Raw genomic sequence first — 15,593 nt, 5'->3', positions numbered from 1 at the left:
GGGCTGCGCCTCGTGACCCCGACACGCCCCCCACGTCAGACGCCAGACGCGTTGGTGCTGGTTTAGCTCCTGAGCGGGGGCTGTGCGGCCCCTTCGGGAGCTAAACTAAGGCTGGTGCTGCGTTCACAGTGCAACCAGAAGCGGCTCTTCCCTGCTAAGGCAGGGAAGGGCTGCTCCTGGCTGTGCTGCGAATGCAGTGCCAGACTAAGTAGCTCCTGAAGGGCCCACATTTGGGAGCCAGACCACGCCCCCCGCGTTAAGAAAAAAGAAAAAATGAAACACATTTCCTTGTGTCCTTATTCACTGCTGAGTAGCAATAGCAATAGCAATAGCACTTACATTTATATACCGCTCTATAGCCGGAGCTCTCTAAGCGGTTTACAATGATTTAGCATATTGCCCCCAACATTCTGGGTACTCATTTTACCGACCTCGGAAGGATGGAAGGCTGAGTCAACCTTGAGCCCCTGGTCAGGATCGAACTTGTAACCTTCTGGTTACAGGGCGGCAGTTTTACCACTGCACCACCAGGGGCTCTGTAATCGTGAGGTGGGATCACACTGCCACTGCATATTACTGAATCCACTAATTTCATTTGTGGTTTTTTGGTGGGGGAGTGTGACTTTTAGTTGAAGGTGTTGCAAAGTTTTTGGTGTTCAATATCAGGAAGTTCTATGGTTTGAGCTCACATGAGTATATTATTTGATAGATGGTTTATAGATCTTCAGTCAAAACAGAACTTTTAAAACTTTACAGTTTGGATCCTGATCACCCTCTTGGACTGTTGTACAAATTAGCAGACTTAAAATATCCCTTAATAACTATGTGTTGTCAAAAAGAAAAAGATCTGTGCTACTGTTTTAATGTTGCTTTTATTTTGTTGTAAACCGCCCAGAGACGTAAGTTTTGGGCGGTATAAAAATATGTAAAATAATACATTCATACATACATACATGCATACATACATACTAAAGAGGGAGTAGTATTCTGTGTATTTGAATATCAATTATGTGCCCAGCCCAGTTACTAGTCTGGAGAGTAGGGTATGCCCAAACTGCAGCTCGGCAGCCATGGAGAAGGATTGTTTCCTTAAAAAAAACCCAGTTCTTACCTGCTCACCCTCTGCCCCCACATCACTTTTATGGGCACAGTGCTTGCTTTTCATAAGGCCGTGCATGGCTGCAGCACTGCTCCCAGCAGCCTGCGTGTGGCATCAGCACTCATATGGCTGCCTCACATGCATGGTGGCCATTTGCATGGTCAGCACAGTATTACCTTACCACAAGCTGGTGGCAAAGTAACAGGGGTCCTTACAAGCTACAGGTATAACACTAGAACCAGCGGTCATCCCATGAAATTTAGGTCCAACAAACAGAAGTACTTTTTCACACAACACATAATCAACTTGTGGAATTCTCTGACACAAGCTGTGGTGTTGGCTACTAGTTTGGATGGCTTTAAGAGGGGTGTGGATAACTTCATGGAGGAGAGGTCTATCAACAGCTACTAGTTGGAGGGCTATAGGCCACCTCCAGCCTTAGATGCGGGATGCCTCTGAATACCAGTTGCAGGGGAGTAACAGCAGGAGAGAGGGCATGCCCTCAACTCCTGCCTGTAGGCTTTCAGGTGCATCTGGTGGGCCACTGTGTGAAACAGGATGCTGGACTAGATGGGCCTTGGGCCTGATCCAGCAGGGCTGTTCTTATATTCTTATATGGCACAGAAGTTAAGATGGGCACCTTAACTTGCAATGTCCATTCTTTTTAGAGCATGAATGAAAATTTATCTTAACTGAAGGTTTTTGGATTACTGAATTTAGACTCAATATCATGCCTGTATGTTTCCCCCCCTCCGTAGCTAAAAGCTCTGAGAGGAAGTTTTGACTGGAAGTGTAGCTTATTGGGTTGGGGGAGTTAAACCCTCTCTCTTATGCCACAGCACTGATCCAAATCAGCCCTCTCACCAATAGGTGCTTTTAACAAAAATCAATAAATAAAAGGCATTAAAGACATGCATTCATGTTTCTTCAGTGTCACGGTTCGTTTGTCTTAAGATGCATGCAATCAGATGTTCTGAGCTGGTCTTAGGACAAATGGCAAATGGTCAGAACAATCACAAAGGGGACAGAATATATGCAGAAATGGTGACAGTTCCTTTCACCACTGCCAAATGTTTCTGAGTGTACTTAGGTGCTGCCAAATCTCTGCATAATATCCATGTTAAATGAACCAAGGGTATGGCAAGAGCAAGGCATAACATTTCAACATCCTGTCTGAAAATCTTGTTCTTCCCATACCCTTGATAGAGATGTGCATGGAACTGGCGTGGGGAAGTTTGAAGGTGGTGGGAGGGATGAGTTTAAGGGGGGGGAGGGTGCACTTTCCCCTCCCCCCACTTACCCCCACTGGTGCTCCATTTTAAACTGGTCTGGTGGAGCGGCAGCATACGTCCCTGCCGCCCTGTCCCCTGGTCGGACTGGAAGTAGGCGGAAGTACCCGATGCATGTGCGCATGTGTGCACAAATGCATGTGTACCCATAAAGTCACCCCCCACCTTCAAACCGGTAGAACCACCAGTTGTTTGAACTGGTTCCGTGCACATCCCTAACCCTTGATTCATGTTGTATTCTACTTCTCCTAGCCAGTTTCAACCAAGGAAGGGATTTGGGCCCACACAGGGGATGGTGGGGTTAACCCTTCCTAGCCATATTGATCCCCAATAAAGATTTTCCCCTTCCCAAGCACAGTTGATAGAAACCATACACACAGAATGCTTGCGTAATTTACCTCAGAATGGATTTCTTCTCGGGGATTATCATCAAAGATAAAATGTAGAGGTAACACAAATATATGTAAGCTTATAACAAAACTAGGAGGCTATTCACACGATGGGAGAAAATCGGGCTAGTGGAGGCTAGCCCGATTTTCTCCCATTGTGAGAACCACTGGGCTCGGCTGTGAGCCCGGTGGTTCTTCAGCGGGTAACCCGCTTAAACTACTCCTGCCCTAAAACCAGGTTTGCAGAGCAAGCGCTCTGCAAACCTTGTTTTTTGAATCATGTGTTGCCGCGGTGCGGCTCTGTGCCGTGGCAACTCATGAGTAGACCCCCGACCGGGAGACTTAACAGCAGCCTCCCGGCTTGCAGGGCATGCTGGAGCTTCCGGGTGGCCCCCGATCCTCCCAGCCCTCGCCGGCTCTGTAACTGGTCATGGGAACCGCCTCTAGGTGTTTTATATTGGCAATGACATGAATGTTTGGTTATTTTTGTAATAAGCAAATATTTTCACTTTTGTACACTTTGACCCAAGACATTCATATAAATAAGATTGTTCTACCCATTGTTGTCTTGAGGACGAGGGTGTGCCTTCTCTCCAGTTTTCCATTCAAAATCTTGCAGGGTAAAATTTCCCAATGATTTTGCTACAAAAGATTGTTCAAGTTAACTGTGCTGAGGTTGTTTTTAACCTTGGAAGAGAGAAGCTGTGGTCTCAGTCTCAACAAGGACATGTTGAGATCTCTCCACCCCAAAGTAGCATTCTGGTCACATTTCATACTGTAGCTGCTACAGCTTTGTTGCCAGCTTGTGTCATCAAAAGAAGATGTGCTGCTGGGAGGGATGTCTGTTTATTAAAGGAAAACCCGTTTTCAACACAGTCCCACTCCAGATTTAAAAAGGAAGAACAAGCCTCCCCGATGGAAACTAGTTTCAGCTTTGAGTTTAAATCTTATTCTGCAATACAGTCTTTTGTTGCAGGAGATGTCATACAAATGTATTTCCACTGGGGCAGGGTGAGGAAGGAGGCAACAGGAAGAGAGAAACAATTCCTGTGTACTACTAAACTCAGAAAGAACAAAGGGGAGTACTTCTCCTGCTCAAGTTTTAAGTCTCAATTAAAAAAAAAACATTTGTATGAAAGCCAGAATAACAGAATAATTCCATTATATCTTGCATAGTCATGTTAGTTTGATACGATGGGCAAAAGCCAACATCCTGATGAAGTTACTCAAGAACACTACTCAGGAGTTACTCTAAAGGAATACTTAATTCTACTGTCCAGGAGTTATTTAGCCTGGATGTCAGCCAAAATCTTTAGGGGTCCACGGATTAAAGTTTCTGGCTTTGAAATGTTCTGCCCAATTAGAGAAATCTCTCATTATTTTTGCCAAAAATACTGAATAGTAAGATACAAGAGCCTTTCATTATTTTTTCCATTGAAAATCTGTTGTTGAAGTCTGTCATCACTTGGCAGAATTCTGTTAAAGATAAACAGAGCTTCACTTTCCGTCACCAGAGCCATCTTTGTGGTGCTCTTCCCTAGTTGTGTCAGTCACAATGAGGATCACAAGTCAGATATGTTACTACATATATGCATTATAAAAACATTTGTATGTATTTTAAAAGTCAACCACAGGAGAGGAGAGCTGGTCTTGTGGTAGCAAGCATGACTTGTCCCCATAGCTAAGCAGGGTCTGCCCTGGTTGCATATGAAAGGGAGACTAGAAGTGTAAGCACTGTAAGATATTCCCCTCAGGGGATGGAGTCGCTCTGGGAAGAGCAGAAGGTTTCAAGTTCCCTCCCTGGCTTCTCCAAGATAGGGCTGAGAGAGATTCCTGCCTGCAACCTTGGAGAAGCCGCTGCCAGTCTGTGAAGATAATACTGAGCTAGATAGACCAATGGTCTGACTCAGTATATGGCAGCTTCCTATGTTCCTAGGATAAAAACTCATAAAATACCATTTCAAAACAGATGAACAAGGGCTCAAAGATGGCCAACAGAAGTCCAAAAATGACAGAGGTTTCACATTAGCTACTTACCACAATCAATCAATCAATCCATCCACCTTTATTACAGTCAATGACCAGCACAGGTTATAATATAGTAATACAATAAAACAGATTGTGAGAAAGAATGTTGCATGTATCACTGAGATTGGTATTACAGTGAAAACTAAAGAAAGGAGGATCTAAAAAATACAAAATATTTAAAATATATTACAGAGTGCCAAGTTACCACAGGAACATGGTAGTTTCCTTGAGGGACATTCTTGATCAGTTCATGTCTAGACACCTGTGATTTTATAAAGCCAGTTGTAAGAATACATGCAGAAATTTTCACTGGTTTGTTTGTTTGGGTATCCCTCCTTTTAATCAACATCTCCAAAGCAGCTGACAAACTTCTGGAGAAGCTGGCTATGTGATCATATCTTGGTCTCCTTCCCTCTCCTGGTTTTCTCATACAGGACTGTCCTGGCACATTGGCAAGGCCTCCACACAGCCAGGAGTGCTCAACTCAGAGTTTCAGCAGGGGGGCAAGGAGGTGCCAGCAAGGTCACAAGATTGAGGCTGCTAGAGTAGGTCTCAGGTCAAGGCAGAGTCAAAGTTCAAGCAGGACTACTGATGAAAGCAGATGCTGGCAGCAGCAGGGTCTGGAGCCAGACAATGGTTAGAGACAGGAGTAAGGCTGAGCAAGACAGAAGCCAGCTAAGGCTTGAAGGTCTCAGCTACTGGCCAGATACAAAAGCAAGGGCAGGGGAAGACTAGATACAAGAGCTGGTGTTCCAGCAGTGAGTAGGTTAGACTGAGCAGCTTATAAAGCTGAGACTTGGAGAGCACACCCTAATGAGTCATTGGTTGCAACTGGAGCTGCCTGCCTGCTGGCTTCCAAGTAGAACTCCTCCTCACAAGGAGACCCTTTTCCTTGCTTATGAGTAGCCCTCAACCCAAATTCCTTTCTAGCTTGCAGGCAAGCACTTCACTTGCGTTCACAGAGGGCTTCATGGCCCTTCCTCCCGCACTGTTTGATCAGATGGGAAAGCTCATCAGAGACCACAGAGGGACTCTCCACACTCACGATGGTCTGGGTATGGAGGTCTCCATCTTGGACAGATCTGGGCTACTTCGTTCTGTGGTGTCCCTGTCTCCAAGGACTTGAGAGGGGCTTCATGCAGGTCCCTGATCCCTTGTTTGGTGGTCTCTGCATTAGCTGGGGCTTCAGTGGGCGTGTCTGGACCTCTGGTTTGTTGGTCTTAAACCCCTCCCCCCCGATCCTGCTCAGGCTCACTGCTGAGGCCTCCATCATGATCTGATTCCCTGACTATCTCCTTATCGGACTCCTCTGAGTCTGACTCCAGTGGTCCAGGGCAATCCCTAACAAGAACACAACTAGTCTTTCATGGTCACTGTGCTGGGGAGAAGACAGTCCAGTTGATCCAGGAGCCGGGTGCTTTCCAGATGGCAACTTAAAACTGCTTTGCTACGTATAGGTTTTGGCTTGGTGTGAATTTGTACAATCTGGGTTTTGACAACAGAGTCCTCTACAGAAACTCTGTGGGTGACAATACAAGGCCTGAAAGAAAATATGCTACTGGGGTTGTGCTATCATCCTCTGGATCAACAGTGACTGGGAGTTGCAGGAGGAAATCAGGGAAGCATCAAGGAGAGGCAGGGCAGTAATCATGGGTGACTTCAATTACCCACACTTAGACTGGGTAAATTCACAGTCAGGTAATGACAAAGAGGTCAGATTTCTAGATACGCTGAACGACTGTGCCCTAGAACAGTTCGTCTTGGAATCACCAGAGAGAAGGCAACCTTGGACTTAATCCTGAGTGGCACCCAGGACTTGGTGTGTGATGTCAGTGTCATCAGCCCTTTAGGGAACAGTGACCATAGTGCGATCAAATTCAGCATACATGCAGGTAGAGAATTAGCAAGGAAGTCTAACAACGACACTTTGAATTTCAGAAGAGGAAACTTCTCCCAAATGAGGAGTATGGTGAAAAGAAAGCTGAAAGGGAAAATCAGGAGAGTCACTTTGCTCCAAAATGCATGGAGTTTACTCAAAACCACAATACTAGAAGCCCAGTTAGATTGTATACCCAAAAGGAGGAAAGGTATCACTAAGTCCAGGAGGATGCCAGCATGGCTAACAGGTAAAGTCAAGGAAGCCATAAAAGCCATAAATACATCAGATGCAGGAAACCTGCCAGGGTGGCAGTTGGACCATTTAGACAATGAGGGAGTGAAAGGGATGATTAAGGAGGATATGGAGGTTGCAGAGAAACTAAATGAGTTCTTTGCGTCCATCTTCACAGCAGAGGATACTGAGCATATATCTGTTCTTGAAACAGGCTTTTTGGGGATGGAGGCTAAAGAACTGAGTCAGATAGAAGTGACAAGAGATGATGTTCTAAACTGTCTGGAAAAACTGAAAACTAGCAAATAGCCAGGGCCAGATGGCATCCATCGAAGAGTCCTCAAAAGAACTCAAATGTGAAATTGCTGACCTCCTTGCTAAAATATATAACTTATCCCTGCAATCAGGCTCTGTACCGGAGGACTGGAAAGTAGCCAATGTAACACTGATTTTCAAAAAGGGATCCAGGGGCGATCTGGGAAATTACAGGCCGGTTAACTTAACGTCCATTCCAGGCAAATTGATCGAAAGCATCCTCAAGGATAAAATTGTAAAGCACATAGAAGAACAGGCCCTGCTAGGAGAGAACCAGCATGGCTTCTGCAAAGGTAAATCTTGCCTCACCAACCTTTTGGAGTCCTATGAGAGTGTCAACAAGTGTGTGGATCAAGGTGATCCAGTTGACATAGTATACCTGGATATCCAAAAAGCTTTCGACAAAGTTCCTCATCAAAGACTCCTGAGAAAACTTAGCAGTCATGAGATAAAGGGACAAGTACATGTGTGGATTGCTAACTGGTTGAAGGACAGGAAACAGAGGGTAGGAATAAATGGAGAGTTTTCACAATGGAGGGAAGTAAGACGTGTGGTCCCCCAGTGCTCTTGCCCAAATTCACCAGGGAGGAGAAGGAGGGGAGAGAAAGCCATCACATCACGTGCTCCCTCCTCTCCCCTCAAAGCCTCAGCGCAGAAGGAAGTGGTGTAAAATCTGACAGCTAACTCGAACCGGCTTCAGAACATTAGGGTTTTCCATAGGATTTTACAACACTTCCTCCTGCGCAGTCTGGAAAGCACCCAGGTGTGTGATGGTGTGCTTCCTGCCTCACTCCCTCTCCTGGTTCGCTCACACAGGGCAGTTAGTATTTCATGGTACATAATAGTTACATAGGAATTGAACCTATGTGTAACCCTGTGCAGATGGACCTAGTGTTGTGGTAAGACCTTCAGAGCTCATTTAAGGATTGCTTCAGGACTGTTTAAGCCCTTGGCAGCTGCAATTTCCAGTTGACTTTACCAGTATTGCCAAGGGTTCAGCTATTGTGAAAACCACCTGTTAAACCACTTGCTGCCCATTATCCCCTGAGCTGAACCCCGACCAGATTTTTGCAACAGAAACCTTTTGAAGGACTGTGATGCCATCCCCCAATCCATCTGAAACTCAGCAACATGCCTTGCAGGTGATAGTGGATGGCTTTCATATGTCCTTCTCAGCAAGCAACAGTAGTAAACACTTCAGCAGAGAATAGTTACGTGGACAGAGTGTGAGGTAACAAAAAACCATGCCTCAGGAAGATTCCGTTTAATTCAGAGGTGGCTGTGATGAAGAATGTAACTTCTTGTTTTTCAGGGATGTTTGTATTACTGGTATGTTATATATAACTGGTATGTTATATACTGGTATGGTATGATAACCAAGAAAATGGTTTAAAAAACTGATGTTTTTCATTTGAAGTTAAGTGGGATTTGCCAGTCTGAGTTGGACTTTATCTCAGAAATAACCCCTCCCATCCCCCCCGACTTCCTGAATTTCTGTTTGACATACCACAGAAGGGTACAACAGGCCAGTAATATTGTGCGCCCACAAGTTGTGCAACTGTGTGAATGATGCTACACAAGAGTAACGCCATTGGAAATAATATGTTTATGCTTTGGTAACATCATTTGCACAATGTTTGCATTGGCACAGCTTGCATGCACACAACATTCCTGGGCTGTTGTACATTTGCGCAGTATATCAGCCCCCATTTTTAAGGCTTACTCCTTAAGTTAGAAATGTTTATAAGAACATGTACAAGTCTGGTCTTTTTGAAAGAATCAGCCTCCTTTGACTCACAATATTATAGCTGTTGTAATATTATGAGTTGGGTGGAGACACATTTCTTTCCACCCTTCTAGAATGAGAACTTTGTTCTGATATTTCAGCTTTCCCTTTCCTTTTCCCACAGAAATCATGCGGTCCAATGGGTTTTGTTTAGCTAATACTGAAACGATAGTCATTGATCACAATATACCAAATGGAAAAGAAAAGCACCTGGATGTAGATTCAGCAGAACACTTGTAAGTATACATGACCTTTAAATGAAGATACGGTACTCATCAGAATCCAGTTCCCAGCATTCTATTGTAGTTCACTGAATAAGATCAAGCCAACCCTATCCACACAATTAGGGATATGTACAAGGATGTCCTGCTCACCTCTTCTGGTGCACCTTTTCCCAAATTGTGGGGGGGGGGCTTCATCCAAAGTGCCTCTAGAATGCATGTGAGGGGATGGTTTGAGCAAGCCCCCCATTATGCCTGGGAGAAAGGGGAAGACTGCACTAGGAGGAGATGTGTTCATGACATTTCTAATCATGCACGCATGCACAGAGGCCCGAAATCGCTCGCTCTGTGTCATTTGTGAGTAAGCTGGGCTTGTGTGTGGAGCTCTTTCGCTGCCGTCCTCCAGTGTCCGACCTCACCTCCTGTGATGGTGTAGGAGGCGGGCAGAGCCTCTGCCGCTACATAGCGGCATTTTTAAAGGTAAAAAACAGAATTACGTTTCCCTCCCCCACCAAGTCCCCTTACTCTTCTCCCTGGGGCAGCAAATCTTTGGCTGCTTATGGGCAGCAAAAAGATTAATCCACCCCTGAATATATCACTCCAGGACAGGAGCACTCATGTTGCTTTTCAAAACCTGATGAATAGCAGCAAGCCTGCTGCCACCCTTGCAGCAATGCTTTCCCATTTCATGAACATTCTGTTCATGTTTGCATTTAGGCTATCTACTCCCCCTCTGCTGCTTTCAGTTGGAGACTGCTCCTCCTGCTTTAAAAAAGGAAGTGGTGCTAACCCCCTGCAACAAGGCAGATGTACATTAGGAGAAGATACTTTGCTACTAATGCTAAATTAGAGTAAACATTAGTATCGTGCTAAAAACAAAATTATGCTTTTGTCTACAAATTCTTCTTTCTCCCACTCATATTGCATACATTGTTATAAGAATAGGAAGCTTGTGCCAAGACAGTTTCAGAATAGCAATCAAATCAAATCCCTTAAATAGAGTTTTCGTAGACAGCTACAGTATGTTGACTGTCTGATTTTCATCCCTGAATATCTTTAGGGAAGTTCTATTGTGGCAGGTGATTGACAAGTCCCTCAAATGACTTTAAATAGCTACAGGTAATAGTTACAGGTAATTCTGTGGGAATTTAAATATTTGCAGTGTGAAAACTGAACTCTCCATCAGTCAAGACAGAAGAAAGGGAAGAAGAGAAATAATTAAAATTAAAAAATAAATCCACACTTCAAGTATAATGTCCTGTAATGTCTTTAGATTTTTGCACGCAGCAGTGGACTGGGTATATGCAGCTGTGTGCACAGATTTCAGTGGTGTTTTTACACTAGAACCAGCATCAGCTACTTGGCATGTTCCAAACAGTGTTTGAAGTCTCATTTGGTACAGAAGGAGCTACTTTTGAGTGCCAATGACTATCACTTCTATCTGTGAAGTCATCACATTTGCTACTTGAGCTATTAATTCCTTGATTCAGGCCAGCTTTTGAATGGTGCTTTAGTGACTTTTATTCTAGGCCTGGAGTAGAGATGGGGCTAACAAACAGCCAGCAGCAAGAGCACTGAAGGCAGACGGCACTTGCCTCTCTGTAAATAATATCTGTCTCATTAAACCATTAATATTCCTGATTCAACTCCACGGTCTTGTCCTTGCATGCCACAACTCTTTCCTCTGGATTCTACAATGTCCATATGTCGACCTCAACATGGGCAGTCAGCTGTCCAGTAGGGACTCTGAGACACTCATGCATGCAATCACATTCCGCACTACAAAATAGTCTGCTAATACCCCTGCTCATATGAACACATTCTTGGGGCAGGAACATATGTCACCTCCCTAGATATGTGTGCATAGAACTTGCGTTCTTGTGAGATAATCAGGGGATGGACTTAATGCTTAATTAAGTGAGAAGCAGGTGCGTTCTTCTAACCCACTGCAGAAAGAGGTGCTTCCAATTCAGTAGGTGGCACTCTTTCCCCTGTATCTTTATGCGTGTGAAACACTGGATTGTTCTAGGTGCTTTAGCCTACCTGATTTTTAGCTGCTGCAATCTGATTAGGAAAGAAGGAGAGTGAAGTGACCCAGTAGAGAAATAAACTAATTATAGCTCAGCCCACTTAGTTCCCCTTTATTTATATATTGAGCATGAACCTTCACCTTCAAAGGAGCACATCTTTAATGGCAAGAACTATTAAGCTGTGATGGTAAATATCAAAACGAGAGAGAGGCAAAGAATGCAAAGATATTTCATTCCTATTTAGCTAAACAAAGCTCAGCCAAAATGTTAGCTTCATTTGTTCAGGAGTGAAATGAAGACCATTTCACACACAGCCACTGAACATGAAGCATGATGTGTACCCCCCCCATACACACCCCGTACCCTGTATATTTAAAAAAATCTATTTATAAAACTTTTAGCCAATTTTTCTGTAAAAATACTCAGAGGGTTAAAAAATATTGCAATTTCATTATGCTGAACAGGTCATGCTCAGGGCACAAGCACAGGCCCAAAATGTGGTTGTGTGACCAGCATTGACCTTGGCACTTGCTATGTTTTTACATAGTCCATTCAGAACTAGGGATGTGTATGGAACTGGCTGGTACGGTACGGTTCAGTTCGAGTCCCAAACCAGGACCCAAATGTGACCGGGCCAGTTCTGTCCAGCACCCCCTTGAACTGCCCCCCCCATGCAGAGACCAATTGCGCAGGTAGGGCAGACTCCAAAATGGCCGATGCGCCGGAGGGGGAAGGCCCGAACGAGCCTAATAGCCAGCCGAACGGCCAGTATAGGCATGAAGGGAGCCCGGTGGGGGGCGGTGGAAACTCCGTGGATGCCCCCCTCACTGCCTCCAACAACTCCCCCAAAAGGGGGTAAGTAAAAAGAATTTTTTTTCTTTAAAAAAAAAAATGTCTGCAACCCCCTCCCGCCCCGAACAGTCTCGGTCTGAGGTCTGACTGAACAGGGGATGGTTCAGTTTGACCCCGAACGGTTGAACTGAACCAGCTCGACGTCGAACATGCTCGACGTCAAACCTGTTTGCATATCCCTATTAGGGATGTGCACAGAACCGGGTCGGAGGCCCTTTATGGGCCTCCAAACTGGTTCAAACATTCTGCCTGTTCGAAGGTGGGGGGCATACCTTTAAGTGGGGGGAGGGCACCCTTACTTCTCCCGCCACATTTTCCCCACCAGCATTCCATTTAAAATGTCTCCGTCGGGGTGGCAGCATACCTCCCTGCCGCCCCAGTATCCTCGGCCAGAAGTAAAATGAAGTATCTGGCGCACATGAGCACATCGGTGCATGCATGCCATGCCCACTCATGCGCCCTACATGCGTGCGAGCGAGCGCGATGTGTGCACGCACGTGCTGGCTTGCGCATGTACGCCGGGTTCTTTCTTTTACTTCCAGTCGAGGAGTACACCAGGGCAGCAGGGAGGTACGCTGCCACCCCAATGGAGCCTTTTTAAATGGAGTGCTGTTGGGGGAAATGTGGCGGGAGGAGTAAGGGCACCCTTCCCTGCCATAGTGACCATTATGCCCCCCCTCGCCTTTGAACCACCCCCTGTCAGTTCTGTTGGAAATTCTCTGTGGTGAGAGAATCCCTTTTTCAATATAGCAGAGTGCACAGAGGCACAAACACAGCGGATTTAGTTATGCATGCATGTGTGCTAAGAGTAAAGTAACTTGGAGCCAATTGCTAGTTTCAAATCAATATAAAAGGTATTTATTAAGGAACTCCATTCTAGATAGGAAAGTGAGGATTTAGGATCTCTAATCTATCTATCTAAATGGATGCAGATGGATTCACCATCTTCTCTGCACATATGGTGCAGGGCAAGAGACTTGCCATGTTGCAAGGTCAACAGCCAGGTAGGAAGAGAGAGAAGGAGGAAGGAAGTTGAATCCCCTAAGATTAGCAATCTACATTTCAAAGGGATAGCATCAGAGCAGCAGGAAGTGATGACCAAATGTCTTTGACCTTCTAGCCCTCTGACTTACTAGTCTGTCCTCCACTGTCTGAGGCAAAGAGACAGCGCAAAGTCCTTTCCTTCCAACAAGTTCCGTGCACATCCCTATTCAGAGCAAGTAAATTATAATCCAAGTTACTACATGCCTGGTGACAAGCTCAGTGTTTTGATGAACTAGCCCTGCAACGAAGGCCAATTTCTATAATGTGTGGGATGGTTACTTACATCCATGCAGGGGTGAGGTGCTTGCTTCCCCACAAGCCCAACTTGCAACTCAATTCTTATTTGTCTTCCCCAACAAACCCATTTTGGCAGCTATGCAGTGGTTCAGCAGAAGTGGATGGAGTTACACGATAGCCAGTCACATGCTTTTTCAGATGCCAAGTTCAATTCAGATCTTCTCAATCCTCCTACACACCACACTAATTTGGGTTTTGGGAATTGTCACTATGTGACCTCACAGGAAGTGGTGAAGAATGTTAACTAAATAAATAGGAGGGTTTTAAAAAATCTTCAGTTCTGGTTAAGTGTATTTGTTTGCTGGAAAAACTGTAGCCAAGGAATTACATCTTCATTTTCGAAATGAAGAAAAAAGTAGAAAGTAGAATTTCATTCTGTAATGCCCTGTAAGTGCGAAGAGCAGAAACATTTGGAACAGCAGCCAAAGGTTTTCAGATTGATATATTGGGAAGATCTGGGCTTCAGTTTCATGACTTCAATTACTTTGGGTCTAGAGACCCAATGCTCTCTAGATACTGTAGCTTCCTTCCTGCATCCCTGACTCCAAGTTTTCAAAAAATGGGAACAGCTTGACTAATTGACATGCCTCTTGTCATAGTGACCATTAGAGGAAAGTGCTTGTTTTTAATCAAGGCGTAGGATATATTTATGATTCATAAGTTATGTGGTTTAAGGAAGGTTTTGATAATGTGCAAGACTGTGGCCTGTGCTTGTGATGGCCCACTCACACAGCCATTTCACCACAAGAAGCACGTTTTAAGTGAAGTCAGAAGACTAGTGAGTTTGCTATGACCAGAAAGTATGGCTCGAGCTGAATGCACATATGAAGGTGTATGTAGTGTATGCTTTAGGATTAACTCTCAGTAGAACTGCGGGCATTTGTAGTTAGTCTATTCAAGTAGCACACTGGTTAATACGAATGTGATGAATATTTATATACTGCTTTTCAACAAGAGTTGCCAAAGCAGTTTACACACATATATATATACATACATAAAGTGGCTCCCTGACCCCCAAAGGGCTCACAGTCTAAAAAGGAAACGTAATATAGATGTCCATGTTTAGGGAGGAGGAACTTCCCACACTCTCACACTAAATTATAGGCATGGGCATTGCCTCAGAGTTGGGAGAGGAGGGAATAATATTCACTCCACTCCTTCTCCTATCAGCAGAAGCCAAAAGCCACTCTGGGAGTCCACCAGACCAACAAATCACATCCCTGCTGATAGTCTCATCTTCGGCAGCTCCTGCCTTAAATAAAGCATTTATGACACTCCCCCACTTCCAGCTTGCTCCTTCTTCCCCGGCCAGGCAAGTGTATTGGCCACCCACTCCCTGGCCTCCCAAGGGGACTTGATCTCCAACTTCACCCACTTGACTAGCCTTTCTACACCCATTTGCAGCTGTGGAGCTGATATCATCACTATTCCATCTCCACCCTTCTGCTGCCTCTTGGGCTGTACCCGCCCATGCCCCAGTAGCTGTTGCCCATCTCTCTGAGCCCTTCCTGACTTCTGAAATGTAATTACTGGGGTTGTCCTGGTGCCTGGAGCCCCCTGCTTCTCTTGGCACACTGCCGTTTGACTGGATAAACAACCCTGTCTCACGGAGGAAGGTAGGAAACCCTGACATTAGACACCAGCAACAGCCACTGGAGGGATGCTGTGCTGGGGTTGGATAGGGCTAGTTGCTTTCTCCCTGCTAAATAAAGAGTATCTCCACTTTTAAAAAGATGCCTCTTTGCTCAGTTAGCAAGGGACAAATCCAAAACATACTTTTGCTTGAACAAAGGAGTCTCAGCGAAGAACACCTGACGTCAACAAGATTGTTTTGTGTTTCTCAGCCATGTCTGTCTTTACGGAGAAACTTTCAGCACCATAGTTGTTGTATACAAGCTGGTGTGTTTCTATGAGGTTTTATAACACCATAAATAAAACCATATATTTGTGAAAACCATTGCTTCAGCAGTTAACACTGCTCCCTGAACAGTTACTGGTGGGTGGTATGACCCCAAACTAACTACTGTGACATAAAAGTAGTTTCAATTACAGAAACAGTTTAAGATGAGCCCTATACCTGGCTGATGGTATGTTTTTTTTCTTTACTGCAGTTCAGCACTCTTTGAGATTGTT

General features: G+C 44.9%; 1 protein-coding gene across 1 annotated transcript in view; it reads left to right on the top strand.

Moving 5' to 3' along the window:
- Nucleotides 1-15,593, top strand: part of PXDC1 (PX domain containing 1) — a 60,276-nt gene that overhangs the window by 41,237 nt on the left and 3,446 nt on the right. Inside the window, exon 4 of the mRNA XM_053250691.1 lies at nt 9,141-9,252. Coding sequence (XP_053106666.1) covers nt 9,141-9,252 — 112 coding nt within the window. The remainder of the gene's footprint in view (nt 1-9,140; nt 9,253-15,593) is intronic.

The sequence above is a fragment of the Hemicordylus capensis genome, chromosome 4 (genome assembly GCF_027244095.1).
Source record: "Hemicordylus capensis ecotype Gifberg chromosome 4, rHemCap1.1.pri, whole genome shotgun sequence".
Classification (NCBI taxonomy): Eukaryota; Metazoa; Chordata; class Lepidosauria; order Squamata; family Cordylidae; genus Hemicordylus; species Hemicordylus capensis.
Note: the sequence above shows the minus strand (reverse complement) of the source record. Positions and strands in the feature narration are given on the sequence as shown.